At 41.6% G+C, this 25,214-nt stretch overlaps 1 protein-coding gene across 2 annotated transcripts; it reads left to right on the top strand.

Moving 5' to 3' along the window:
• Window positions 1–1,107: 1,107 nt before the first annotated feature.
• Window positions 1,108–23,782, top strand: frs3 (fibroblast growth factor receptor substrate 3). Of its 2 annotated transcripts, XM_050039180.1 has the most exons (9): window positions 1,108–1,204; window positions 3,489–3,552; window positions 3,776–3,824; window positions 8,327–8,452; window positions 8,541–8,629; window positions 8,845–9,031; window positions 12,022–12,183; window positions 14,029–14,150; window positions 14,232–23,782. In XM_050039180.1, exons 5-9 carry the CDS (start codon window positions 8,564–8,566, stop codon window positions 15,552–15,554), a joined length of 1,860 nt encoding a protein of 619 aa, XP_049895137.1. In that variant the 5' UTR covers window positions 1,108–1,204; window positions 3,489–3,552; window positions 3,776–3,824; window positions 8,327–8,452; window positions 8,541–8,563; the 3' UTR covers window positions 15,555–23,782. The 2 variants fall into 2 exon arrangements, with proteins under 2 accessions (XP_049895137.1, XP_049895135.1); XM_050039178.1 differs by lacking the exons at window positions 1,108–1,204; window positions 3,489–3,552; window positions 3,776–3,824 and adding an exon at window positions 6,257–6,475.
• The last annotated feature ends 1,432 nt before the right edge of the window (window positions 23,783–25,214 follow it).

Below are 25,214 nucleotides of genomic sequence, written 5' to 3'. Positions count from 1 at the left end.
TTATTCATTTTGAATATAAGTAAAAAAGAATTTGATTGTTATTATTTACATTTTACACAATGTTCTGACTTTTTTGGAATTGGCACTGTATTATGGAGCTATAAATACTCCCACTGAAAAATACATTAAAATACAACCAACAAAATCTTAAAGTCCAATAGTATATATTTTCTTTGATTTTCTTTTTGTAGTTCTCCCCAGAGAGCAAGCCATACTCTGGCACAATGCAGGACCATCTCTACAACTGTGGTGTCGATGCTGATGAGATGAGTTGGGTCTGTCCTGCTGTCCAGCGACTGTTAGGCGACAGTGGCAAGGAAAAACTCCCTGCTAGAGGAAGAAACCTTGGGTGGAACCAGGCTCTCTGGGGGGGCCCATCCTCCTAAGGGCAAGGGAACCGTCAGCTGCTCCTGGCCACGGGACATCTTCTTCGTTCATCCTCCAGTCGTCTTTCCTGGTCATCTGTTGTCCACCGTCACGTTGAACAACTGCACCAAGAAAACAGACAAGTTTAGAAACTCACTTACCTTCCTTGTCCCGTGGCCGGTCTCCTGGCTCCATGATGGTCATCCTGTCTCCGTGTGGTGTATCCAGGTCCCTTAGTCCGACATCACGTCTTGACAGTGTCCAGGTCTCTTAGTCCGACATCACGTCGTCAGTTGGGTTACACTACTGAGAATGAAGATAACACACTTGATATAAACACTATGTTGGCGCATTTAAAAATCTCTCTCTTCTTCAGGACTTGAGTTAAGGATGTGACGGTGTTGTCCTCTTACTTCTCTTGTAGAACAGGATGTAAGCACCCCTCTCCTGCTGGTTAATTCCATCAGGACCTGAAACGTTTCTATCTACAACATGACAGAGGATGACAGACGATCACATTCAGCCTTCAGTGTGTGCCTCTCTTACCCATTTCTGTGGAGCCAAAATGGCTGATGGCGCCTGTAGCAGCCTCCATCCTGTGAAGGAACACAGTTCATAAGAGTTAGCTTCACACGTACACACACACAAAAACAGCACACACTGTCCACATGTTTACTTTCACATGAGCCTGATTTTTGTGTTTCTGTTTTTCTTAACCTGTGTGGAGGAGACCAGCAGGTCCCTTATCAGCCTGACAGGGTCATCAACCTTCTCAAGCTCAAAGAAGGGAGAGTAGCGAAACCTCTTCAGCTGCAGGATGAGCACTCTGAGGGAAAAGGTATGAAAATATGAAAGGATTAATGTTGAGCCTAAAGACAAAGTGGAGCAATACATTCTCATCCTAACTCGTCAGATACTGACGCTTTGTCAGTGGACCTACACCTCAAAGTATGACACCCTAGGAACCCCCCTGCGTTATGTTACATACGTCACGTGACATACTTCAGTAGCGTAGCGTGCTACACATGCTAGCACACTATGTTATTATTAAAATAACTCCACTGATTTTGGTTTCACACTGGAAGTGAACAGTTGGCTCCCAGCTGAAAGTCCAGAGTCTGTTTGACCCATTCGCCTCCTCTCCTGCCTGCCCTACACAGACTTTCTTTCCCTTCATACTACAGTTGTTGCAGGCAGCATCACAAACTGCTGCTGCCCGGTGCGTGTCATACTGCCACAAAGGGTGCCTTTGTGCGTCGGTGTCTGACGCTGAGATCAACTGACTCTCAAGGGTCCCTCAGGGTCAGTCGACCCCAGTTTGGGAACCACCCAGGTCAGGTGATCACTTATGTCAGATGTGATGTCACTTACTGTGGCAGAGTGAGGAGGGATGATCTGCAGCTCGATGTGTTCCCTCCGCAGTCACACCTGAACTCCACCTCCGTCTCCTGCAGAGCAGCACAGAGAAACAGGCTGTGTGTTACGAACACAACTACAACACGTCCACATCCTCAGACAGAGGCAGTGTGTGTGTGTGTGTGTGTGTGTGTGTGTGTGTGTGTGTGTGTGTCTGTGTGTGTCTGTGTGTCTGTAGTATTTGTTGCATGATGTTTTAGATGAGTCAGTGATCATGTGACTGAAGGAGGATTTGTGGATCTTACCTTAAGGTACTCCTGGAGCATCTCCTCCAAAGAACCTCCAGGGATGAGGTCTAGAGACAGGTTTGTAAATTCCTCCTGTCTCACTGACTGTGCTCCACAGCTGCACATTAAAGAGACAATACACATTAATATTGGCTGCAGTGGTCACAACACAATTTTGTTTCATAACAGGACAAGAGCAGGGCTTATTCAAGACCAGCTCATTAAGGTGGCACCATTGAAAATTGACTGTGTGTGACCCTGAACTGTGCAGTCTCACCTTTTGCATGTCCTGGTGTTCTCCATTGTGATCACCAGGTGATCGTATACAGGGCAGGTATAATGTGTGCCCATGAAAGCTGCTGTCTCCTGCAGCAGAGGGGCCAGACCTCTCATCTGTTCCAGGACTGCAGTCAGGAACTCATGAGCGTCCTGAATACACAGAGAAGAGTTTAGACACAGAGCACAGACAGTCAGGAGGTGAAACAACAGAATGTAAAGCTAGCTGACTCACCTTTTGCAGAGTGTCCCAGAACTCAGGTGCCTGGGCAGAGACCACATCCTTAAATGACTCCAGGATTGGGATTTTAACTTGAGCGTATATGGACGAATGAACGTCCCTGACATCCATCAAGCTTCTGCAGAAGGCGAGAGGAAAAAAGAGACATTTTTGCATGTGTTTCATTTTGGTACTCAGGTTTGTGGAAAAACTTGAGAATGACGTAAGTGTGAATGTGTGTGTGTAGCTGCTGTACCTCATCAGTTTAGCCTCACGTGCTGAGCTCCAGACCTGCTCCATGCAACTGATGCCCCCAGTGAAGTCCTCTAATGTTAGGAGACTCTGCAGGCTTGCGTTCATATAGCAGGTCTGCCCAATGTTTGGAAATCTGACACAGAAACACAGCGAGTCAAAACACACATCAGTATTAATTCTTCACTGACCAATCACAAACAGGTATTTCAGTTTGATTTGATGGATTCATCTCTTGTTACAACTTTGATTCATGTGCAGATGTACTCACCCGAAGCACTTGATGGGACTATCCAGAGAACTATCAGTGTCCCAGATGTCATTTGTTTCGTTGCTATGGAGATAAAACAAAAAAAACACAAACACATGGTTAATAAACAAGCAAGAGGCTGACAGAGCAGAGTGTGTGTTTATAAATTGCTGCCTCTGTGACAAAGTTGGTTGAGGAAGGTAACGTAACCCCTGGTGTAACCCCAGACAGTATAGGCATAGCCGTAGCTTTTGCTATTTCCGACTGTTTTCAGTTCATGACGGTTAACTGGAACATTTTGGTGTAGTGATACACAAAATGTAGTGACAGCTTTTCACTTACTCGTTGAGTCGGGCCATGAACAGCTTCTCCTCGAGGTCAGTGATGTTGACTGAATTTGTCTGCGTGACGTCATCCAGTGAGCAAAACGACGTCACGTCGTCATGCTCGTCCTGCTCATCTCTGTTGTTCGTTGTTGCAGGGCTGCTGCTGTAAGAAGAAATTGTCATCGTCAAGAGGCAGAACATACACAAAAAGACTCCCAGGTAAAATTAATAAATAAAATATTTTAAGAATACTTTCGCTACAGCATATCACTGCAAGATTTAAACTAAAGCAACCACCGAAAAACTGGGAGAACATGATTTCATTAAGGTTACTTATAGTTAAAAATATGATATGTTAGGAAAAGTTTATCTATGTGAGAATATTAGTCAGTGAATATAAGAGGAATTAAGAAAAATGATCAACTTTTTATGTTCCTGACAGACACTGAAAGCAGCATGGAATATATGTCACTACCTCCTCTCAGGGTTTGGTGAGTCCGTCTTTTCAGTGTTGGTGATTTTGACTGGTGAGACGCGATGTTTTCTCTGTTGGAGGAAAAACAAACTTGAATTGTTCAATAATGCAAACATAACAATAAACTATATCAGTACTCTCACTGAGTCCTGGCTGGTGAATATCTGGTGACATTGGCTCTTTTCTGTGAAACATACCCCGTAGTTGATCAACGACCAGCGCCAAAAATTCCTCTTGGCTTCCTTTTGTGATGCAGTTTGAGCGTCTGAGGTGGTGACAGTAGGTCTAAAGAGAAACATGGTTGGTTATTTTACAGAGATAAATCATACAGACACTCTGTGTCCTTGTGGTCATCTCTTGGGTATTGTGGGGAAAATTAAAGAGTTATTAAACAACATGTCTGTAGAAACAAAAACGCACTCTGATACCAGGAACACTTTCCTTCTGTAGAGTGAAAACCAAAGCAATATTATGAGAAAACTGTTTTAAACCTCTTTTTTTCACAGCTATTACCAACTAAAACATTTAAATATAAATGTTACAGTCTACTAAAATGAGATTAATGTGAAGCTCTGACACTCCCCATTTCTTCTTCTTTGCCTGTTGGTCCTCCCAAGCCTCAGCTGGCTTTGCTGAGACTGGAGCAGCAGGTACATCCTGGACACCGCCACTGTTGGTTAAGAGAGACCCAGTTAGTTTTTCTACTTTCGAGGCCAGATAAATGAATCATAAATCACTTGCAAGAATTGTTTCCAGAAAAAACATCACTCTCACAGTTAACACAATCACAAACAATTTGCGTCAAACTTAAATACCTGACACTAAAAACACTAATCTCAGACAGTTTGTACATGTTCCCTGTATATTTATTATTTTATTTTTTTAGTGCTCCAAGATTTTACCAGTTAAAAAACAATGAAAATTTTGCTTTCAAATCTCAGGTCTGCAGCTCTGGCGCTAACTCTTAAAGTTTTGGATTACTACCAAGAAACTACATACTAAAAAATGTAAATACTTGTATTAATACTACTTTCCCTCTAAACCCTTAATAAAGGCAGCGAATGAAACAGACCACTGAAGTGTACGTTTAATTTGAGAAGACACGTTGCATTTAACGAGCGTAAATTGACACGCCTTCACTGAACATCACAGGAACCTAGAGCATCATAGTTTGATGTTTAGGGCTGCTGATGAAGCATTGGTATTAGATGAGATGGGAGTGAAAATAAGTTGGTGTGAAATTTCTCCGTTAATTCCTGACAACTGACAGCAAAAGGTACAACCATCAACTACAACCATATAAATTCAAACCCCCTTCACAAATTAAGTGACACAGGAATATGTTAGCATATTGTACAATAAGTTTAGGCTGAAAAATTCACTCATGAACAGCTTAACAGCGCTAAAACATGGAAAATACTACAAGAGCCCCTCTCCCAGCTTACCTCTTCCATGGAGCACAACAGCAAAAGGGGAGAGGCAAGGCGGGAGACACCCTGTGGGATACCCCCAAAGGTGAACGTAGGGGTACAGAAACTGAGCATCAAACGTTCCACATACTGACTATGGAGGCCTCAGCATGTCAGGTAATAACTGAAACAAATTTTGTGTAATTATAATACTTAATATTACAAATGTACATTTGACTTTGTTACACACATTACTGCTGTATAACTGACTCTGTTACGTTTAACAGTGCTGTTTTTAAAAGCCTCTAGTTTTAGAATAAATACATATTTTGTAGGGGTGCATGACAATATCGGCACGTCATCGGTATTGGCCAATATTGGCTTTAAAATGAAATATCAGAAGCTGCCAGCATGCTTTCTTGTTAATATGCACATTGAAAAATATTGAATTTCATGTCTCTGTCTGCCGGTGGGCCATTATGATAAAAATATGCATGCATAATATGATGTTAATTCCACTACAGAAGAGATAAGTAAAATTAGGTAAGGAAAAAAATGGATATATCAATACTAGTTATCGGTCAAATGAGTTGTTGCATATTGGCATATTGGATATCGGCAAAAAATCCACTATCGTGCATCCCTAATATTTTGATATTAATATTCTACCTTGGGTAGGGGTGTCTGAAAAACTAAAGCCCCTTTGAGGATTTAAAAATCTAAATTCCGCCCCTGGACAGAGTGAAACTCAAATACCCAAGAATAGTCATAACAAAACACATTTTGAGTGGAGGTTTTTTCTTAATGATACAGTGGCAAATTAAAGTCATGCACACACTGGTGAGGGGCTTATGAGCAGTAAAACCAGGGCTAGAGATGCTCTTTCCTCCCAGTTGAGTGGCCCCTCCTCCTCCCAGTCTGTCAGCCAGGCGCACCTTTCCTCTCTGGTCCTCCAGCGTTTCTTACCTTCTTGTCGCGTCTCTCAGCCTCGTTGTCTGGCGGTGAACTCTCACCCCAGCTGCTTGGGAAATGTCATACAGCAGGCAGAGGCCCGTGCTGCAGTAGGGGGGCGTAATAGGAGGAAAAAATAACAACATTTTTTTTTTTTTTTACTGCTCTCACTGCATCTTTTATCCGCGTCTCTGCCGTGCAAGTGCCACATCCCGCTACCAGCAGCAGCAGCCGCCGCCGATAACCCATCGCAGTCTCAATGCTTATTTCGCATTAGGGCTAATATAAAAAAATCCGTGCCAGACATGTGAGTAGCAAACCATCGCTGTCGTCCTGACTGCTATGTGCTCACGCTATTGTATCCTCACACCAATGAGAACAAATGGTTATTGAACCGTGTCGTTGTGCATTTAGTGTCAGAGCGCTGGTTCCTCGGCGGCTGAGCCGGAGTGTGTGCACCCTGACGGGGCAGATGGAGCCTCGTTGGCGGCTTGTTTTGGGGGCTCTGCGTCGGTTTGGCTAATTGAGCAAAAGGCTGTGATTTTTCTGCTGTAAATAGCCCCCAGATGGAGGGAAAGCCAGTTCAATCACTGGGCTGTGTGACAAGTGTTTGTGTAATGTAGCCTTTGCTCTATTTTCTTTTACATGTGTAACATTGATTGAAGGTAGCTGTGGATTGGTGCTGTGGAGTCCAGCAGCCTGGCATCTCCAGTCAGATGTGGAGGCCCAGGTTAGAGCTCACATAATGCGGCGGTGTTGATCTGAAATCTGTTTGTGGGGCTGTGTGAGGGTGACAGGGAGCAGGAATCACAGGAGGATCACCGGTGCAGATGTGAGCACATGAAACAGGAGGTGGTGTTGTGTGTTAAAGTGTCCAGAGCTCAAAGCACAGATGTGCCAGATTGATTATCCAGTGTTGTTGTTTTTTTTCACTAAAGATGCACATGGATAGTTTCTGATTTCTGGTAACAACTTTACAGAAAACTCATTCTATTTTTTATTTTTATTTTGTGTATTTTTTTTTATAATCATTTGTAGTATTTTGCCTGGGTTATTTGTGATTGTACATGAGATGTGAGACAAAATCATTTCAACTTAAAGGTCCACTTAATAGCTCAACTAGGGATGCACCTGCTTACTTTTTCTCTCCCAGTCTGGTGATACCTCAACTCAGGTTATCAGCCAATATCAGTGCTCAGCTAAACTGTGGATGTCATATTTTTATTTATAGCAACATGTTGTATGTAGGGCTGCACGATATGGAGAAAAAAAAATTACAGATATTGTGGTATGAGTTGCGATTTTAGTGGTAATGGTAATTTTTGCATTTCATTTTCACTGAAAAAAATATAAAAATGACGATGATGTGATTTTTGCTGGGGTCTGTACCAAACGAGCTTGTTCCCTTACATCTGGAATATCATTTGTAGGCTTGGGCATCTCTGTAGCACCACTTCATTTATAATGGTATGGTATGTTGTGATACATTTTAGCTTTGTCAAAAAATTACAGCTTCTGCGATTTAAGTTGCACCTGGCCATAGTGGGATTTTGATAATATTTTGATTGGTTGTACAGCACGAGTTGTGGGACTAAATTAAAGTCAGCAGCCCACCATGAGTGAAAGAATGAAGTGATTAATTTCATAATAAAATTGACAGAGAAATTGGATTTAATGTGGATTGGTTATACGCACAATCTTCTCAGTAAAGTCAGCTTTGGTGCTAATATTTATTTGGCGTATGGAATCGGTGCATCCCTACTCTTAACCACATCTCATGATCTTCATCAGGGAATGAAGACATTTACTCCATTGTTTAGTTATGTTGGACATTTTATAATGTTGACAGACAAACTCAGAAACGCTGAACTTTAACTTTTTTCCTGTAAAAGACATACCTTTAAGTGTTTGGCAATTATGAATTTAGATATTTTGAAGGATTTTCAGACATTTTGTTTGATGTCGGAGAGTAAAGAGGTGAGAGGAAATGCGAGGAGGAAGATAAAGGATGACATGCAACAGGTTCAGGCCATCAGGACGCTCTGAATCCACTTATATTTCTGATAAAATTAGCAGCATTTTATATTTGAAATTGCTTGCAGGTGATGTTTATGCATCAACACGTGAGTTCTATGTCTAAACCTGAATGTTGTTTCAGGGGGGAGAACATGATGCTTCTCTTCAAGATGTCGGCCCAACAGACTAACTGGCTTGTGACGACGATGCCCAGTCGAAGATCCTGGGATTGAGACGTGAATCCCTTTACACTGATGGCCTGGACTGAGTAAGCACTTTGTGTTTGTCTGGGTTTTATATATAAAATGCTGATATTGTTAAAGGCAGCAGGTGATGATGTTCTTTTTTTCGGACAGGTTTCAGCTGGCCTGCTGAAGCTATGGGGAGCTGTTGGAGCTGTCTGTACAGAGACCCCATCCGAGACAACCATCTCACCAAATTTAAGGTAAATAATCCCACATTCACTTTAAATTCAGCTCATTTTTTTTAGAGCTGTCTCGTGATCTTTTGGCTGTCGATCATGTTTACAGCACCACTGACTATGCTGTTTGTTTCCATGTGACATTGTGCAGTAATAAAGAGATGTATTTTGCAGCCTATTGCAATAATCTAAATTTACAGTTCCTTCTCTTCATGTTATATTTCTAATCCCTGTCCTAGGTCACCAATGTGGATGATGAGGGCAACGAGCTGGGCTCTGGGATCATGGAGCTCACCCAGACCGAGCTCATTCTTCACACACGTAAGAGAGATGCCATCCGGTGGCCGTATCTCTGCCTGCGCCGCTACGGCTACGACTCTAACCTGTTTTCTTTTGAAAGCGGTCGTCGCTGTCAGACTGGGCAGGGTAAGCAAACCGTTTGACGATGTTCTAATATTCTCTTTATATGTGAACATTTAACTGCTTTAGTTTCAGGGTCCTGGTGTTGTGTGTATTAGCTCACTGTCACACTATCATTACTTACCAGGATGCTTGAGCAGAATAGAGCACATGTTAAAGTTGAAACAGACAAAATTTCAGCTCCATCCCTCCTAGCGTTTCCAAGTGGTATTTTTGTTGGCGCCACTGTTGCAAAGACAACCGAATTGCTTTTGGTTTTCTAGCAACTAGCAACTACCACAGTTTCCACAGTAATGTTGGTTGCTCCATTTTGTTGTGAACTGATTGACGCACTTCCTTTGTGCTGTAAATGTAGCCTTCATTTTCCCGTGCGATCATCACCAGTGGCAGACAGATTTGCATAGTGAAAGCGAGACGTATTTGTTCGATATCAGACAGAATTGTGAGCTCGTCTGACATTGCTTCTATTCTAACCAATTTGCGCTGGGGAGGGGGATTAGATTTTCCCCAACGAATCACTAGAGACCCACGTATACGCCTGAATCGAACCGCTGTTTCATGTCACAATGCTAGATGAATCAGTGAACTCAAACTCAAGGGAGTGGGCAGATTCAAAGGTCTGGACTCAGGCGAGAGGCTGAACCAATCTAAACACTGAAGGTGTCATTATTCTATAGTTTTTACATAGTGCAATTAACATCTACTTCAAAATGATAATTTAAAGCAAAAAAAGTTGTCTTTTTCCACTCTAGAGTTATTGGCAACACCTGTGCTTTTCCTACTGTGACAATCCAAAATAACTGGCCTATGTCAGATTCAGACTACATGTCAGCCTGATGTGATGGGCAGCCGTGTAGTCTGTGATAGTCAAAGACAACCAACACAGCATCTGGGATGCCTCACTTTAATCTTGTGTTTGGCAATGTTGACCCACCGGAGCACAAAGCGGTCTTTTGTGTACAATTGCAAGGGTCGGGTTGTGCTTTTTCAAAACTGGTTAGCAAGACGTATTGTCCAACCATGCTGGAAATCAAAAGTATTTAAAGTCGTTGAAAATACAAGACATACATATCACATTTTCAGACAGCTCTCCTGGAAGACATTTATAGTGTTTCACTCAGTTGAAAATGATAAGAAATAGTTGAGTCAAGAATAAAAATAGGACTGGAGAGAGAAGCTCAAATTCTGGCTTCTTTCTCACCTTTGCACTGCTGGATTTTCACTGTGTGAAACAGGTGTGAATGTCAGAGCGTCAATTTACGGAAAGTTACAGAAATAGTCAGACACATCCCCTCCTGTAGCGTGAGGGGGGAGACGTTTCCAAAGCTAGTATTTAACCATAGGATAAGCAGTTCTAACAGGGTGTATAGTGGCCCCTTGAACAAAAAGGCCACATCCACACTAATATATTTTTGTTTTAAAATACATAACTATTGTGATGTTTATGCCTTGTGTCTACGCCACTCCACTGTTTTGTAACTCCTAAACTGAGACCTTTGAAAAAGCTGCACACCCCATTTTAGTTTAAAAAGTAGAGGGTTGCATTTTAGTCTGGATGGCTGAAAACAATGGTGCCACGTGACAACCATGTCCACTTCTCAATTGGGTCTTATCAGTCACAACGTGTCAAGCCAAAACATTATAAGTAAGCCTACATACCATTTGTGTTTTCACCCTTCTTGTGTGGGTATTGCTTTCCCATCGCCATTGCTTCCTCCAGCAGTAGATAATGATCCTGGTTAGAGATGTACCGATACCACTTTTTCCTTCCCGATACCAATTCCGATCCCTGAAACTTAGGTATCTGCCGATACCAAGTACTGATCCGATACCAGTGCGTAAAATAAAAATGAATGGGATATGAATTGTTGTATGTCTAAACTCCTAAAACTCTATGTAAAATATTAAGAATTAAATACATAATAGTAGAATGAATGCCATAAAACTTTTTTTTATTATTATTATCCAGTGTTGACACAGATCAAGACACACGTTAAAGTGCAGCCACACAATTTGGTAAGAAAGACATTTTAAAGGCTACAGTGGAATGCTTTTTAAACTCCGCTCAGTTCCCATTTCGTTTGCCTGTAGCGTGCATATGCGTAATGACGTGAGGCATTACGTGTTATCGTATTGGTAATAGGCTGTACTCATCGATACCCGATACCGCATTTTAGGCAGTATCGGAGGCATTTCTGATACTGGCATCAGTATCAGTACAACTCTAACCCTGGTACTGTCCTAAAATGTCGCCTTATTGGCCGTGCAATGTCTCCCAACCTGTTTTCTGCCGCCTTGACCGCCTCACACTCGTGTTAATTTCAGTAACAGTTACGTTTTTGTTCGAAAGCGCTTCTTTAAAATGAAAACATATCAGTGTGGATGTGGCCAAAGACTTCTAATCATTTGACAATACCAGTAAGAACAGGTCAGGAGCATTATGCCAAATTAATCACACTTGTGGGCACAACATCACCATCTGCACACATCCAGGATGTAAGCTTTGCACCCACACACTCACCAAAGCATGTCTTCATTGCCAAGCGGCGATGAATGGTTCCAGGTTCACTGTCTTTTAAGTGTGTGAACTTTTGTTGTTACGACTGCCAGGTGTAGCGAAGAGGGTTGTGATTGGTCGGGATCCAACATGCAGTCTGCCATGTGAAGTCACACAGCACAACACTGTGGCACAAATATCCTGTAGTCTGATTTCGGCATAAGTTTAACACATCGCTTGTGTTCACACGTGTAGTGTTACTGAACAGGAGGCATACCGTGTGTGCTCGTAACCACCTTGTAACAGAACAAGATGTAAAGATGTTAAATATTTAGTCACAAGATAGATGAACAAATATAACTTTGTCAGTCGACTGTTGATACAGCGTATTATCAGCATTTATAACATCTATTCTTCAGCCATGGAGTTCTATGTCTTTGCATTGTTAGTGATGACTAACTGTGGCCTAACGATGTTGTTATTTTGCCTGTTTGATTAGGAATCTTTGCATTCAAGTGCTCCCGTGCAGAAGAGATCTTCAATCTGCTTCAGGAGCTGATGCAATGTAACAGCATCAACGTGGTGGAAGAGTCGATGATGATGAGTCGCAGTGGTCACACACCAGAGATGGAAATGTCTCGCACACCACAGACTCCCAACAGTGAGTCACACCACCACAGACTCACACAAATACCCCCCCCCCCCCCCCCCCCCCCCCCCCCACCCCCCCCCCCCCCCCACACCCCCCCCCCCCCTCCCACGCNNCCCCCCCCCCCCCCCCCCCCCCACACACACACACACACACACAAGTAAAGCTAATTATACACTTGAGATTAATTGTAGGACTTGCATGCAGCAGTACAGCAGTAAATTTAGCAGAATTTATGAGCTATTAATAGACACAGGTTAAACTGAACCTTACTGAGTCACAGGTACCCAGATAACACCAAGTAAAGCAGTGACACAGGCTGCAGCCACAGACACTTCTTATGGTCAGTTAGGGCTGGAAGAACAGTGACTATGGTGTCTCCAATATCCTCTTAAAGAATGTATTGTGACAGAGAAATTTCTAATTTCTAATAATAAAACCACAAGAGTTTTACCTCAGATGGTGTGCCCACTCGTGATCTCAATCGTTTGGTGTAATGTGGTCATAAAACTCAGTCCGAGCTGTCTATAGTCAGTATTTTTCTCGTCTTAACTTTCCCACAAAATCAAACATGATTAATATCATTGAAAGTTTTTATTCTTGGCTCATACAAATACTGAAGTTCATTGACGTGAATATTGTCAACAACCAAAAGGTGCGCTCTATCCAGCACCAAACAGGAAGCATTAAACTGGGCAGACAGTAAACATGGAGGGGACCCGGGGGAGGTGCAAGAATGTGAACAAGTTTCGGTTCTCTTGTACTGTGGAAAGGGAGGAGAAACTGGTGGAGCTGTAGAGTGAAGAGGAGTCGGTGTTTATTTCAGGGTGTATCTGATCCACCAACCAGCACTTAAAAGAAGATGAAGATATACTTTATGTGAAATCTTAATTTCACAAGCGGTTCACTCTCATTCCCACAGTTTCCTCCCTGACTGAAATAGCGCAGCTAACCAATTAAGTCTGGTGGTGAGTTGAGGCAACATAATCCAGTCTTGCTAAACCAGATTTTCTATTGTTGAGGCAGAAAGTTACAGAAGTTGGTGTCAGTGTTCCAGCTGTGTTCGACAGCTGGCTTGTGTCCATGTTGGTAGGTAGCACTTAATTCAGTAGATCTGCTGTAGATCCACTGGATCACTTGTGTGGCCTGGGATGATGATGGTGCCGTTTGTGGTGCTGCTGCAGGTTTTAAAAGGGTTGCTTTGGTGTGGATAGATTTCTTTTTATTTTGTATCATATTTACCAGTTAACAGACAAAAAAAAATGGAAACAGAAACTTGTCCTAAACATTGTCGCTTCGCAGCAAGAGGGTTACTGGTTCAAACCCGGGGTGGGGGGAGCCATTCTGTGCAGAGTTTGCATGATCTCCTCATGTCAGTGTGGGTTTTCTTTGGGTACTCCAGCTTCCTCCCACAGTCCAAAGACATGCAGCTTAACTGGTGACTCTAAATTGGCCGTAGGTGTGAATGTGAGTGTGAATGGTTGTCTGTCTCTGTGTGTCAGCCCTGTGATAGTCTGGCTACCTGTCCAGGGTGTACCCTGCCTCTCGCCCTATCAGCTGGGATAGGCTCCAGCCCCCCCCACGACCCCCAACAGGATAAGCGGTTACAGAAAACAATTAAAAAAAGGATTTATATTAAAAGTCTCAGAAGCGAAGTGACTCCTCAGGTTCCACTGGGATATAACAATTATGCTGACAAATTTGTGTCTGCAACTTCTCTGTGCCCTGTTTTAAGCTTGATACTATTCATAACACATCATTTTCTCTGGGTTTGGCATGTTTGTGGAACCACCAGATCACAAAAGCCGCCTTGCATTTTGTCTGTGTCTTTATATTGTCACATAAATGTGTTTGCAGCTCCAGCGTTCCCTGTCCAGGCTTTTCCCAACGGCTACCCTGGTTATCCAATCAGAGGTGATTCCTCCCAGCCCTCTCTTGCTGATGATCATGGTCATAGCCTCATGGGTTTGGAAGACCAGGTAAGACCTAATCATGCTCCTTATAGTTCACTGTATCTGTGCGAGTTCACAATTTGACCCTGTTTTTATTTTTCCCAACAGACCCACACCTATGTAAATACTGTTAGTATGGAGGAGGATTTCTCTATGCGTCACTGTGTGCACTCCCTGCCTGAGGTGCGGCCCAGCTCTTTCCCTGAAACAACACGGGGAGCCATGCCTGTCGGGGGCCAAGGAAATCCGCAGTCCAACATGCGGTGCTGTCCCCTGGAGGAGCATAACGATCCTCAGGTGTTCTTACAGCCGTCCTCGCAGGAGGTCAAATTCATGCTGGGCCCCACTCCGGCACAACGCCATCTGCTGGAGAGAGAGCGGGAGAGAGAGAGGGAGAGGCATGGGCACAATCCTCACAACCTTCAGCCAGTAGAGGGTGCAACAGGCTCAGAGACGGAGGGAGACGAGCCCTCTATGCACCTGTGCAACTCTCACTCCTATCATCATTTCCATCATCACGCGCACCGGCACCCGGGCCTCGAGCACCCAGACAGCTGCCAGAGCGGGGAACTCACCTACGAGAACATCAACGGGCTGAGGAGCGGCCGGAAGCAGCGGCTGAGTCCCAGCAGCGTGTCTCAGTCTGTGGGTTCAAGCAGCAGCAGCAGCACTGGGGACAGTCACACCCACTCCCTCCTGCACCCACACTCCCTCGGCCCATCGTCTCTACCCCCGCAGGGTTACCCCTGCGAGAGGGGCATGGGTGGAGGTCATCGTCGGACAGCTCTGCTTAACTACGAGAACCTGCCCTCTCTGCCACCAGTGTGGGAGTACAGCGCTCTGCAGCGGGACGACGAGCAGGAGGAGGAAGATGATGAGCAGGATGAGGAGGAATATGAGGAAGAGGAGGAAGACTTTGATGAGTATGAGTTCTCAGAAGGCCCTGGGACACCCAACGGGTACCACCAGGATGGTCGGGGCATCCACAGAGATGCCCTGCAGAACTATGTCAACACAGAGCAGGTCCAGCCGCCCCGGCTCCGACACGCCTGCCCCCCGCATCCACGGCCGTGTCAGCCAGACAGAGGGGGGCGAATATTTAGCTTTGATTTCCGCAGACGATCGAGGTCAGGGGTTGGAGGCTGTGAGCACGGCCACATACCTCCATCGCGGCAGCTGAATTACATCCAGGTGGACCTAGAGGGAGAACCTCCCTGCCAAGCCCTCAGCGGCGGGGGTGCCCAGACCCAGCCACAGCACCAGCGCCTACCACCCAAAAAATGTGGCCCGCAGGCACCCCGGCGCAGTGAATGCTACGCAGTCATTGACCTAAAGAAGACCGCTGCCATGTCCAACCTGCAGAAAGCTCTGCCCAGGGATGATGGGACTTCCAGAAAGACTCGCCACAACAGCACAGACCTGCCTCTGTAAACGGTGTTCAGACTGAAGAGGAACGATGAAGACAGATGAAGGCTTATCCTCATCTTAGCACACTGGACCCTTCACTGTCATCCATCCATTCAACTGTCGGGCTGACTAATACAGTACAGGTACCTAATTAGAAACTTACTGAAACCTATCTGTGCATATAACAGGAAATGAGGAATCTTTGAGGAGAATTTGCCATTTTATTCTGTGTTATTTATTAGATATGTGGTGTGAAGCTCTCTCGAGAAATTGGCAGTTTGCTGGATATATGGATATTTAAATATAGGCATAAAATCATATAAACTTATATATGATTTCATGCTTAGCTATGACTTAGAGCAGAGACCTCTGTTTTCAGTGGAAGCAGTCATTGCCATACTTTAATAGCAAACTTTAATTCATGAACCCATCTCCACTCACACATTATTGTTCCTATCATTTAGTTATTTTACATCCATGTGGTTTTTTACTTAAATACTATGAGAGGCAAAAATGTGACCTCGTTGCAGGAGAAGTTGGCGTGAAGGAAGGTTAATGGTTCCTCCAAGATACTGGCCAATATTCATACCTCATCACAAGCATCTAAGTCTAAACGTGTGGCTAGTAGAAGAGACCATTATTTGTTCATATATGCCTATAGAGCATTTTGCACACAATCCTATGGAATTGTATTTTATCATATTTAAGGGAATGGTGTCGTCCAGTCCAAAAAAAATAATGGAGTTAAGTGAACAGAAGAGATGGTGATATTTGCAGAGTTATACTAAACTGAATGATGGTAAAAGTAGCACACATGGATGAAACGAGCTCCGGCTCCCTCCTATCCACATGCAGCAAATGAAAAAGTAGCATATCATCTTCGATCACATCCTTCTGCACCTCATCCCAGACCTGCAGGAGGTCCGCGCGGTTTACGCTTGTCACGTTGCACTTTTGACCCTGGGCCACTGAAACGCTCTCTGTCTCTACTCCCACGCCGCTGGAGCCACAGCTTCGACCGTGTCCTTTTTACCAAAAGCAGGGGGCCTAATATTTCACGCACATTCTTAGTCAGCATCGTAGGTAGGATTTATTTACATGCTTTGATGGCGACATCAACAACCTCAAATAGTGGCATTAAGCTATAACCTCACATAAAAAGTGCTGAATATGTAATTTGTCAGTTATCAGGTGTGAATGCTGTTAAAGGGTAATCAAGTATGTCGCAGAGTCATGACGTGGAGATTTTTGTGAGGCTATTTATCAACCTTGGTCAGATATTTATTTATTTATTTATTTATTCATTCTTTTGTTTCTGATTGTAATAATTTTGTTTTCCATGTGACGACCAGCGTTTTGTAATCCAGTTGGTAATGCGGAGACCAAAGTTTCACCTCAAATTATCACTGGACTCTGGTGTATTACTGTTATAACTGTGCTTAGTTATATTTAAAAAGAAAAAAAGAGACTGTATTTATATTTTAAGTGCCAAAACTTATTTGCAAACTGTATGATGAGTAGAAATCAAACGTGCCATAAGGATTTGTAGGAAATTGTGAATACAGTCCAGAGATAAAAACAGAAAAATCCAACTTTTCAAGGATTATAATTAAAAACGATAAAAACTGCACATTCCACCTCATCCACATCGACAGCCATCTGGGAGCGAGATCTAAGAATGGTGATGTTGTAGTCTGATAATCACAGCCAGGGTGGTTTTATGCTGCTACATGTACATACTAACAGTAGCCCCTGTAGGCTACAGGTACCTGTCAAAATGAAAACGTTACGTGTTTGAACCTATGCGATGTCAGATCTTTTACCATATTGTTAATTGCTAATAGAAGTAGCATTGTTGTGTTCTTCTGGGATCATTTCTGAGCAGTAGAAATATATAATGTACCATTTCAGAGAACGTTTCATTTGGCAAGTATTTCATTTCATTGATTGTTTTTCTGGACAAACTGGCTGTCTGGTAGGAGAGCTGACGGAGGCACAAGCCCACTGACGCTGTCATGTTTTTGTTGAGCGCTCACATCAAGGTGATATTTTTCAGCTGACGGAGGAGCTTTTACACATGTTTAGGCCTTCAGATGCAGACTTAGCTGTAGTTCCTTCAACAGAGCGTTCAAGAGATCAGTATGGGACACAAATACAAACTCTCAACTTCTGATGAAGAGGGTTTTTTGGCTTCTGTGTGACATCATGTGCAAATCAAAGATGATTTATTCAAAAATATTTATGCATGATTATTGCTTCTGATTGCTGCTGTATAGATATTTATTTTACATTAAATATATTTATTTAGATATTTCATTTAGAATGATATAAAACTGAAAATCAGTCAGAGGAAAACTAGTTCCTAAACTCACATAATCTATTACTATTACTGCTATTTTTTTTTTTTTTCAAATTATTATTTGCTATTTATTTTTAGACATGATACATTTTCATTTTATGACTTTTATGTTTTTTTAATAACCAAAATTGTTCAGTCAATACAATGCCAGAAAATGTGGAAAAATGCACACCAGTCTCTAAATTACAATACCAGTACCCTTTAAGTGATACTGATGCCAACAGAGTACTTTATTTGATACCTTTTCAAAAAACTTGATTTAAAACCCATCATGTGGAAGGAGTGGCGTATAATATAGCCATTTTTTTCAAGGGTTTTGGTCCATGTCGACACACTGAACTGCCAACTCTGTCACACTGCGCTCAACCTCACCACACCACAGACTGTATGGGTTGTAGTTGCTGAGGTAGTGGGTCAGTCACACCTTGCATTAGATGGAGGAATGCTTTAAGTGACAGGCTGCGAGCAAAACCTTGGAGTCCCCCCCCCCCCCTAGGTTTTGGTACAAAAAACATTGAATCCAGGTTTCAGTGGAGAAGTTTTAATACTACTTGTTACTGGTTTATTTTGGTCAGTATTGTAGAGGTATTAAGTACCGATTCAAAGTCCTACTAGTTTCCGACAATCTGTGGGGTCATCTTATTTTGTTCAACCAACAGTCCAAAATTTAAAGATATTAAAGGTGCTGTATGTACCTCTGGAGAAAGACCACCAATCTAAAGCCTCAGTATTTGTCGACCTGGGAATGAGACTCAACAATCAACTATCTGTCTCCAGAGTTACATACAGCACTTTTAAATTGTCAACAATATGAAACTGGAAAAGTCCCATAGAGATAAATAATTTGTCAAAATTATAGACAAATGAATTAATCAATAGTTCCAAAACTCACATAATCTATTACTAAATTGTTGTTTTTAAAAGTCACTTTTATTCACAGGTGTTAAGGACAGGAACATGCTATTATTTTCATTATTAATTAATCTGTTTTTTTTTTGTTTTTTTTTAAAGCTGCTCTGATTAGCAGAGGGCGAAACTGTTAGCAGCATTCTCTCTTCATCTCTGAAATGCTTTGCCGATACTGACACGTGTTATATTGTGTTTATCTTCAGACTCTCCTTTAGACTCTTTTTGATAAGTCCGTCTCCCGTTTTGGGTTGCTTTGCAGTGTCAGCAGTTGTTGAAGTGATCTGTGATTGGCCACAGTCTAGCGTCACAGGCTAGATTTTCCAAAGATTGAAAACAGAGCCAAGAGGAGGTGCTGAAATCAATGTTTTACTCTCAGTCCACTTGCATTACAGTATGCTCAAAGTTTATTGTGGGATTTTTGCCCATTGTAGCCAAAATTAAACTCCCTACCCCAGCTTTAATCTGTAAATTGTTTGGTACACAAAAAGCCCATCACAATTTTCCTGAACCCCAAGGTGATGTCGTCAAACGGCTTGTATTGTCAGACCAACAATGCCCACATGTTTTCCATTTACAGATATAAAACAGACAAAAACAAAAAATAAAATGAAATAAAAAATAAAACAACTACTGCTACTGGTTTGATGGCAACAATAATGATAGAGTTTTAGTGTCTGATAAACATTCCCAACACAGAAGCTTTAAATAACCCCAAATGAAAAGTTGATGCTTTGTATTTTTGTTCTGCCATCATATTTTAATATGACATTTTTAAAAAAGTATCTTCTATCACAAAAAGGCCAACTGTTAGGGGACATTTTTGAGTGTGTTTGCGAAGATATTGTCATGATACATTGGAAGGATGTTTACATTTTTGCAATAATGGGTGAATTCTTGTTTTGTCGATCTAAATCAGACCAATGTGTGAAGTGTGACTTTTAAATAGTAGTCTACGTATAGAGCTGTGGGCTTAATGTATTTAATCGCCTGTTCTTCTGTGAATCAGCAGTCTTATTTTGATTTCAGGTACAATGTTTACCTTTCAGTCTTCATAGTGCGATCTCAGCTATGAAAGTTAAAAAAGAAAAAGAAAAAAAAAGATGCCTGTTTTCTTGATTGTCAGACACTGTGTTTGCGTAAACTCACATTAACAGTGCCATACAGTAGGTGACCATTGCCAGTACTTAAATTCAATTTTATTGTATTGAACTTTTCAAACCAGTGGCTATGTTTCATCCAGGAAACAGAAAGTGTTTCATCTAATTTCTCAGAATATTGTTACATGTGGTTTTATGGTCATTTTAAAAAAAATATCCATGTTTAAATGTGTTAGCTATCTTTGTTATAACGCAGTAACCTCACCAACACCCAAACCAGTGATTACAGCATCATTACCACAGACTCCTTTGTTTACCGATTAATAATCAAAGTAAATAGATGTGCTAAATCATTTTTCAAAAAAACGCTTTTGTGATCTAATTGCACTTGAGTTCAAACAAAGTGCAGCTCCCATCCCATTACTCATTGTGACTGACTCGGGGGTTGATGCTATCTGAAATGTGTAATTCTCAGTCACCTTCAGTGTTTATGCTCAAGGCGTAAATTCACACAGGTGTCAGTGAAATTTATCAGGTGTCGCCCAGGGGTGTGATTGGTTTTTCAGGGCAGGATGACACAAAGTTTATTAAGTTCCTCTAACTGAATTTATTGGATGGAATGTTACACAATAAAAGGACTTGCTCTGTGTTTACTGTACAAACATGAACGCCATAAAGTCCATTGTAATAAATTTCTCACTGTGCCTTTCATATTCAAACTGGAGAAACATTTTCGTCGCTGTTTATGAGAGCAGCCTGCTGTTAAAAAAAACGAAGCCACATGTTGAAAGTTTAGAAACAAAGTTGAAAGGGGCCTGTGGTTTCATACTTCAAGCTGTACTTGAAGTTGTGTTTGAAAAAAGTGCCAACTCCTGATTGTTTTACACCATACTGTATTTTACAAATGTCTGTTTAAAGGAATGTTTGGAAATTCTGGGGAAAATGCATATGTGCTTTCTTGCCAAGTTTGATTGGAAGATTGATCCCACTATTGTGTCTGTGCACTAAATGTAACACCGAAAACACTCCAAGCAGTGGCAAAGTGCGGCCTGCGGCAAGCTGCCATGTAATATCTATGGAATGCTGCGGCGGCCTGTGGCCATTTGATTCCGTGGCAAACTGCGGCCGAACTAAAAGTTGAATGTGTTTTAACTTTTAGTGGTAAATTGTGGCCAGAGAATACCAGTAGCCAGTATGTAAACAGAGTCCTGTGACTCCTTTGACATGTTGACTGGTGTTACAAAGAATTTCCTCCTACCTGAAACACATGAACACGCCCCCCGGCAGCAGCAAAATATAATTATAGTGGCAAACCCCACTTCAAGGCTGCTTGACGTGTTTTCGACGTAAGGCTACAGCTCATAGATGGTTATGTTAGCTTAGCATATAAGCAGTTGCTAGGAAACCAGCAGTAACTCCAGGAAGTCACTGCCCCCAGCCATGAAGTAATTCAGCACACAGTCTCGCAACCCATTGGCGGTCAGTCCGCAGCGATAAACCTCTTGAGGCAAGGGCCAATATTTGGAGAGCTCCAGTGTAGCCAGCGGATATCTGGGTCGAGACTTCCCCTTCTGGGCAGAGGCCATTTTGGCTAATCTCTATAAAAAATATCTACACATATGAACTAGAGCACTCGGAGAGCGCAGACCTCCACCAAGCAGCTCGGATTTCCCGCCATTTTATTATTTTATCCACGTCGCCTCAACCGATCACCACCAAAATGTTATCATCTGCTCCTTGTCCCATTATCAAACTTTCCTGAAAATTTCATCAAAATCCGTTGAGAACTTTTTGAGTTATTTTGCAGACAAACAGACCAATGCCGGCGAAAACATAACCTCCTTGGCGGAGGTAATTAGGGGTTGGAATCACCAGAGGCCCCATGATACGACATTATCACGATACTTAAGTCACGATACACTATTATTGTGATATTAAAAGTATTGTGATAAAATATATTGCTTTTTATTAACTTTGTCCAACTGTAAATTGTGTCCCAAAAGGAAAACTCTGTCAACATCTGTTTATCTGATAAGATAGTTTTAAGTCTGTCATCTCGCTTTTTTTTAAATTGCATCAAAAATGTATCTAGTGAGCTGAAAAAGTATTAATTTTATATTCTAGTAGGCCACCAAAAGCTTAATTTCCACTTGTCATATTAGTAATTTATATGATAAACAAGTCGTTACTTGGCGTCCATGTATCGATACGATGTTGCCACACAAAAATATCGCGATACTATGCTGTATCGATTTTTGCCCCCACCCCTAATATAAATGACGATAGCTGATGGGTTCCCAGATTGCATTCTGGACTCTCCACACAGACTGTTTACTTGCCCCTCAAACATGATTGGTCAAAACTACTCAGACTACAAACGGAAACCAACATCTCGTGCCGTTGCTACAGATTCTGCAAACATATGCAGATATCTGCTCATAGAGGTTATTCGGCACAAAATCATTGCTCATCAGACTGATTCAGAATGAGAGCGATACCAATCTTCTCATCTAACTCTTGGCAGGAAAGCAAATATCTTAAGCATATCTCCAAAACTGTTGAACTACTCCCTTTGGGTTTTTGACATTAAATTTGAATGAGTCATCATTTGTTGAGATTACACGAGTCATGATCTTAATAATCTGTTCAGTGGTTTAGGAGTGAAAATATAGCCAAACTCGGTGTGACTGAGAAGGTGTTGAATCATGACTAGTATGTTCTGTAGCATATAATGTTAATTATGAGTAAAGACTACCGTGTGTTTGTCATTATGATGTCATGTGCACTCCATGATTCCTCATCAGCTGCCATTTCTTCTCATAGTGCTGAAGAATGTGAAAATAAAACTCCTTTCAGAGATGTTTTTTTGTATACTTTTATAATTTGTAACCACTGAAAATGTGTAACATAAGCTGGGTTACGAGAGTATAGGAGGAACAGAGAGAAAGGCCGCAACACAGTTTGCACCACAGTGCTACATGCCATCTTCATCAGTGGTTTTTCATCATCATCATCATCATCATCTTAAGTGATTCTGTATCATCATCAGAAATGACATATTGTAAAACCTCAACTTCCTGTCCATGCTATGAGATAGATCTCTGTCAAAATACTGAAAGTATCAGAAAACTGTAATATCTCTTTATTATTATTATTATTATTATTCTTATTGTGTTTTTTTTTAAAATCTAGTTTGTTTTTGTCTGGTATGAGGGTGTGATCACCACCAGAGGGTGATGTACATGTACGGGTCTGAGCTGTACATTTTTGTGTATTTGCATACAGGTTGCATTGGCCTAACTTTGTGACTATTATATCAATTTATGAATCGAATGAGTGCCAAATATGCTCGAGCATGACAAAATCCGGGACCTACGAGGAACTGCAGGTACTCACTGACTCATCGGAGTCAGACACGAGTGACTCGCTGCTGTTGTAGACTCTACTTGTGATACAAATGCACAGCTGAAGGTTTAACCATGCTAAATATTTTTGCTGAAAGAGAGGGAGGGGGGGGGGGTTCTCTTTGTTTTTGTCTCAGTTTGGCAAAAGTTTATTCAGATATTTGTTGTATGTTTCTGTGTTTCCATCCATGGCTTATAAATGCGGTGATGGTCTTATCATGCTGCCATTAGAGGTGAATATTAAAAGCTGATTTGCTTCATTTGTTGGACTGTCAAAAAGAAAACATTTGGGTCATTTTCATTCTTGAATCATTCCACACAGAGATGTATGTTATCTGACCTCTTCATCCCACTCTGTCCCAAAACAAAGTGAGCCTGACATTTGGTGACTTTTACCCTGAATTTTATCAATTATAGTGTGAATTTGTCCAAAATGTAAAAGTAAATGTAATTCTAATATTAAAATGAAGCTATGAAAATATCTTATTGCGAACTAAACAGTGTCTAATTTTTTTTCTTTAAGTCAAACCTTTAATGTTTCAAAGAATCGATAAATGTATTTGAGTGAAACAAAGCATTTCCCCTCCAGGATCACGTGCCTCTTCAGTTCATTACATGTAAATTTTTAACATTACAAGATTTACAAGATATTTTTTAAGGTATTCCTAGAATATTTTTATAAAATATACCAGGCTGCTCAACAATCAGAACAGTACAAGACTTTGAAAAAAAATTAATCTTTTTTTAAGAGTGAAAGAAACGAGTCAGGTCAACACAGCTGATGTGAACACCGAACCTTTTTGGGCTGATCAAACCTGATCACTTTTGGAGGTGAAATGCTTTGTTTGCTCGTGTCTATTTATTATTTTCTGAGGAAACATTGAAGACAGACGTGAAACGGGCCTTTTAAAATGTGTATAAGACAACACTCAAACCATTGTGTGAATAATCATCCTCCAGCCCAGCAGCTGAGAGAAACTGCGCTGTGCGAGGGATTTCTGTACCCTGAGGAGAGAAATGATATTAACTGTGTCAACACCATCCAAAGTAGAGTTTTGTTCAGAGTATGTACAGATGTCTGTAGCTCAGAAACCTGCCCAGGATATATTACTTTTTATCCAAGTGGACACAATCATGTTTCCCATTTTTGCTTAAACCAGAAATTAAACCGTGATTTTACTCCACAATAGTTTTTGCAGCTGAATATTAACTTCTTTTGAGCATGTAATTAGTGTCTGCCAGTGTGTAAACAATTTTAATAATTTGATGTACAGAGAGCATGGTCCTTGTTAGCTCTAGAGATTTACAGCAAACTGTAAATATATGCCTTAAATAGTAGCTGTCTTGTCTTGTGTTCGTATGTCTGTCTTGTTTTATGGTTACTGAATTACTGTATCAAAAGAGGAGCCTCACAAATAAAGCAGAGCTTTTATTGTTTCTACTCTACTTGGCGTCACTAATGTTAAGTCTGGGGGTTTCTGTCTTAACTGAAGCGCTCAATAATTCATTTTGTTGTAACAGAACACAGGTGGACAGACAATGCTGGCACATGGCGTCATGAAGCTCCCGCTACACTTTGCCATTTGAGTGGTGGATTTCTGTCTGACCACTAAATGTGCCTGAAATATGATCATCTGAAACTTCCAGTTTCCCCAGTGGAGTTTTCACTACAAACAGTTTGGCTGCTTCACTGTGTATCTAACAACAGCAGCTTCCATATGACAGGAAGTTGGGGATTATTCAAAGAAAAGGGTATGTAAGTTGCAAATAAAGTATATATATATAAAAAAAAAAACAAGTTTGGTAGCTTCTGAATTGTAGATAAACCTGCTGAAATGTTAACTGCAGTAATTCGTCAAATATAATTGAACTCTGTCTAGCAATTATGGCAAATATGCCACTTATGAACTTAGGG

Source organism: Epinephelus moara, chromosome 24, assembly GCF_006386435.1.
Source record: "Epinephelus moara isolate mb chromosome 24, YSFRI_EMoa_1.0, whole genome shotgun sequence".
NCBI lineage: Eukaryota > Metazoa > Chordata > Actinopteri > Perciformes > Serranidae > Epinephelus > Epinephelus moara.
The sequence above is the reverse complement of the archived record's forward strand: the minus strand, read 5'-3'. Positions and strand labels throughout refer to the sequence as shown.

Excerpts from the sequence above, each read along its gene's own strand:
- frs3 (XM_050039180.1), top strand. The coding sequence starts at position 8,564 with ATGGGGAGCTGTTGGAGCTGTCTGTACAGAGACCCCATCCGAGACAAC. Across the intron at positions 9,032-12,021 it reads TCGCTGTCAGACTGGGCAGG|GAATCTTTGCATTCAAGTGC; the intron begins GTAAGCAAACCG and ends CTGTTTGATTAG. Across the intron at positions 12,184-14,028 it reads CACACCACAGACTCCCAACA|CTCCAGCGTTCCCTGTCCAG; the intron begins GTGAGTCACACC and ends ATGTGTTTGCAG.